The 5,121-nt window shown below is 44.1% G+C and overlaps 1 protein-coding gene across 1 annotated transcript in view; it reads left to right on the forward strand.

Annotated features, from left to right (window-relative positions):
* Positions 1–5,121, forward strand: part of zer1 (zyg-11 related, cell cycle regulator) — a gene marked incomplete at its 3' end in the record, with an annotated part of 41,128 nt that overhangs the window by 10,699 nt on the left and 25,308 nt on the right. Inside the window, 1 exon segment of the mRNA XM_037692665.1 lies at positions 1,548–2,002. Coding sequence (XP_037548593.1) covers positions 1,548–2,002 — 455 coding nt within the window.

The raw sequence follows: 5,121 nt of genomic DNA on the forward strand, positions 1-5,121 counted from the left end.
ATTACTGTTTTTCTTATACATTTTATTGTTGGATGTAACTGGGACCCCGTGTACATAATTTCGCTCCACCACATGTACCACATGAGGTGCGAATGACAATAAAGAAACTCTGACTCTGACTCTGACTCTCTGACTGATATATATGGCAGGCGTTTAAACCCTTCCCACTGTTGCAATATTCTAAACAATGTTTCTAAACGCTCTAAAACAGCACAGCGTGTCGTGATTTCCCTCTCTCTGCCTCGGCTGATCTCTGCCAGTGCTCTCGGTCACGCCCACTTCTCCGCTGCAGAATGGAGATATGACACGCTGCAGGAGGAAGCTTCTGCTGCAGATTATTTTAAATAAAAATTCATGCTGATCCTGCAGCTCATCCATAAATCAGCCATTTGTGTGTCATGTCCAATCTTTCTTTGAAAATCTGCGATAGAGCGAGTCGGCGATGAACCGCGATGTAGCGAGTGACTACTGTGCACAATTTTGTTCCACTTCTTGTACCACATGAGGTGTGAATGACAATAACGTCACCTTGAACCTTAGACTAATTGTCCTCCCTTATCATGTCAACAGCTAGTTCTGGATGTCAATTCCATCCGTCCATCCGTCCGTCCATCCATCCATCCATCCATCCATCCTCTTTACCCGCTTATTCCATTTTGGGTCACGGGGGTCGCTGGTGCCCATGTCCAGCAATCACTGTGCGAGGGGCGGGGGACACCCTGGACGGGTCGCAAGTCCATCACAGGGACACATGGAGACAAACGAGACAAACAACCATTCACTCTCTCACTCACCTAGAGACAATTTAGAGTTACCAATCAGCCTAACATGCATGTTTTTGGTCTGTGGGAGGAAACAGGAGTACCTGGAGAAAACCCACGCACGCACGGAGAGAACATGCAAACTCCACCCAGAAAGGCCCCTGGACCGGGGTTTGAACCAGGGACCTGCTCGCTGAGAGGCAGCAGCTCTACCAGCTGCACCACCGTGCTGCCCGGATGTCAATTCATTTCAGTTTATTTCTATAGCAGCAAATCACAACAAGTTGTCTCAGGGCACTTTACAGGAACATACATATACATAGAAAAGCCAATTAGTAAAGTTCTCTATCTAAGGAAGCAGCAGACAAATTGACTCAACAACAAACTGGTTGATCCACTGTGAGAAAGTAGAAAGTCTATGTATAAGACTGAGTTAGTTGCAGCTCATCAGACTGAAGAAGGCTTTTGGATAAAAGATGAAACGTTTCAACAAAGATGAATCTGTCCAGAGGACCTGGCTCTACTTTGTTAGGCTCTGTTTTGCTTATTTTAGCTGCTGTTCTGGTCCTTTAAGCTTCCATCTAAATTTTGCTGCTGTTATTTTTTAGCTCGTGTTGCACTTCTTTAGCAATATCTGCTTCTTCAGCAACTTTCAGCTGTTGTTTCCTGTGCAGTCTTTCTTGTCTTGTAGTTTTGGTGACAGAACCTCTCAGGAGTGAAATTTTAGCTGAATGCGGACTCAGTTTCTTTTTCTATGGTTCAGTAAAACACTTCCTGTCTCTCCAGGACCTGATCGAGCTCAGTCTCACCTGCTGCAACAGCCTGTCGTCTGTCAGCTTGAAGACTCTCGCCTGTTTCCGTGAGACACTGGTGTCCCTGAGTCTCTTCAGCTGCAGCGACATCTTCTATAAGAAGGGCGGAGCTCCGCTTGCCTGTAATGAGGACACGGAGGACGAGGACGAGGACAGTCCCTCTTCCAGACAGGCGTTAGAGATGGACTTTAGCTTCCAGGGTTTTAACCGCCTCCGGCTGCTGAACCTCGGGGGCCTGCCCAACAAGGTGGATGTGGAGACTCTCCTCAGACCCCTCAGATCGATCACGTCTCTGGATCTGTCCAACGTGCACTTACTGGGGACATCTTTTCTGACCCAGTGGAAGGACAGGCTGGCGTCTCTCGTCCTCTACAACGTGGACCTGTCGGAGGAGCTGATCAGTACCATGTTGGAGCTGGTGAACCTCAGGTGAGCAGGAGTGAGGCGGACATTCTGTTGGAAGGTTCTGCTGTTTAGTCTGCAGATAAAAATGACACATTTCTCTCTAAATGGAACTTTTATTAAATGTTCTGCTCTTAGTTTGGTTTCAGATCACATAATGTGGACGTAAACTCTTCATCTCCTGACCCATAAAGTAACATCAGGAGAGATTTCTGAGCCAGACTTGCTGGTTTCATTAAACGTTTCTAATAATCTTAATAAACAAACAAAATGGCAACACAAATAGTCTCACCTACTGTGAGACTAATTATTATTATTGTTATTATTACCAGCCTCAAATTTTACTGCAGTTTTAATCAATAAATTCTTGGATGTATGTATACAGCTCATTAACTTGATTAAAGATGGCTGCCATAGCTAATTAACCCTAAAGAAGCAAAAATGTAGCTTTGGTGAGGTTGAAGGTGGAGACCGACAGGTTTCAGTTTCTGTTTGGTCGTTAGAACTGAGAGCAGCCGAGGACTAAAATGTTTTCTTTTTACATTTTTGCCCAACAAATATTTGTTTTTAACCAAAACAACAATAATTAAGAACAAGGGTGATGTACAGACAGAGTTGTAGCATCTACAGGGGAATTAAGTTGTTGAGTCACACAATGAAGATCTAGGAGAAAGTTATAGAAGCTAGACTTTGACGAGAGGTGACTATCTGTGAGCAGCAGGATGGTTTCATGCAGAGAAACAGCACCACAGATGCCATCTTTGCTTTGAGGGTGCTGATGGAGAAGTACAGAGAGGGTCAGAAAGAACTCCATTGTGTCTTTGTGGATTTAGAAAAAGCAGGAGGACATGGACAAAAAGACAGGAGACAGAACAACTTACAAGCATGTCTTAAAGACATAAAAACCTGGATGACTCTTAATTTTCTCCTGTCGAACTCAGACAAGACTGAGGTTTTGGTTTTTGGACCTGAGCACCTTAGGAATGAATGTTTCAGTCTTTCTCCCTCCTTAGATGCATTAATCTGTCCTCCAGCTCTAATGTTAAAAATCTTGGTGTTATTTTTGATCAGGACATGTCTTTTATCCCCCACATTAAAAACGTTACTAGAACCTCCTTCTTCCACCTGCGTAATATCACTAACATTAGAAACATCTGATCTAAAGATGATGCAGAAAAACTGGTCCATGCATTTGTCACGTCCAGACTGGACTATTGCAATGGTTTATTATCTGGGTGTCCAAATACGTCTTTAAAACGTCTTCAGTTGATCCAAAATGCTGCTGCCAGAGTCTTAACTGGAGTTACTGGGAGAGATCATCTCTCTCCAGTTTTGGCTTCTCTCCATTGGCTCCCTGTCAAATCCAGAATAGAATTCAAAATCTTACTTCTAACCTACAAAGCTCTCAACAACCTAGCTCCATCTTACATTACAGATCTTATTGTTCCATATTTTCATAACAGAGCACTTCACTCTCAGACTGCAGGCTTACTTGTGGTTCCTAGAGTTTACAAAAACAGAATGGGAGGAAGATCTTTCAGTTATCGGGCTCCTCTCTTGTGGAACCAACTTCCAATTTCTGTCCATGAGACTGACACATTGTCCAGTTTTAAGACTGGGCTTAAGACTTTCATTTTTGATAAATCCTATAATTGGGGTTGGTTTGAGTTTCCTGAGCTGTCCCTTAGTTGTGCTGCTGTTGGCTTAGACTGCTGGAGGACAAACTGACCACATTTCCTCAAATGAATATGTAACCCACATGAAACATTAGGCTACTAAACCCATATCTGTAATTATGTTGTAATACCGGGAAGGTCCAGCAGAGGGCACTCGGTTTTTACTGAGTTGAATTTAACCAATGTGGTTTGGTCATTTTTCTCTATATTCTGAGGCATGCTCTTTACACGTGCACTGACCGACCAAACTGTGGACCTTACAACCTGTCTATAAGTGACAGAAGTGACCACTCATTGAGAATTATCTGTGGAAATCCCAGTGAGAGACCGAGGTGACCGCTTGTTGGGAAATGGCTTGTGGAAAGCCCGAGTGGTTTTATAGTGACTCAGGATTCTTTGATCGTGATGTCGAGCCGAGCCCATGCAAACTGTGGACAGGTGTAAACGGTATGGCCATCCAGGACATCATTTCACAGAAGAACCTTCACAATCCGGAAAATCCATCTTGGGTTACAGATAAGATCCATACACAACACTACCCGGGGTAGCAACGTTGCTAAAGAACTGAACTTTATTTTATCCTGATGCATGCTCAATAAACTTTATTTTATTTTATTTTTTTCACAAAAGGGAAAAAGCTCTATATATTTTTGCTTGTATTTTATTTTTTCAACATTTGTAAACAGTTTTTTTTTTCTAAATGCTTATGTTGGGGGCGCTGTGGAACTGCAAGCCAAGATGGCAGCTTAAAGTAGATGCTCCGTGTGGCCTGCACCAAAACTTTGAAAGAACTCAAGATTAGAAACGTAAACTGGATCCGAAAATGTCAAAACCGACCGCTCACAAGGACTGTGATATTTTCACGCGAAAACGCGGTTCCCAAAAACCAGCTAAAACTGATATATCGGTGGCAGACCAAGACAAAGAGGGGGCCGCTAGCATTGATAGCACGTGTGATCTTAGCACGGTGCTAGCTGAACTTCGGTCGTTGCATTCAGAGTTTGGTGGATTTGGAAACAAACTGGACAACATAGATAAACGTATAGGGGAAATGACCAAGTCCATCGCCTCTCTGGAGAAAAACATTGCAGAGGTGAAGCAAAATGTTACTGCTACTGCTACTAGACTGGAGGAAGCTGAAAACAGAATCATGTCGGCGGAGGAACTTTTAGAAACTAGTATGGCTAGTCTTACCAAAGCCCTGAAACGAATATCCTACTTGGAAGCAAAGACCGGCGGCCTGGAGAATCGAGGCCGAAGGAAGAACCTTCGCCTTTTTGGGTTCCGGGAGAGCGTTGAGGGTCAGCGGCCGCTGCTGGAGTTTGTACGGGAGACGCTGCCGCGTTGGCTAGAGACCGATAGGTCCTTCACCATTGGGAGGGCTCACCGCACCCAGGCACCACCAAAACTGAACCAGCACAGAGCCGTCCTCATCCGTTTCCTGAATTTCCAAGATCGGGAATTTGTTTT

The sequence above is a fragment of the Nematolebias whitei genome, chromosome 18 (genome assembly GCF_014905685.2).
Source record: "Nematolebias whitei isolate Nwh7 chromosome 18, NemWhi1, whole genome shotgun sequence".
Lineage (NCBI taxonomy): Eukaryota > Metazoa > Chordata > Actinopteri > Cyprinodontiformes > Rivulidae > Nematolebias > Nematolebias whitei.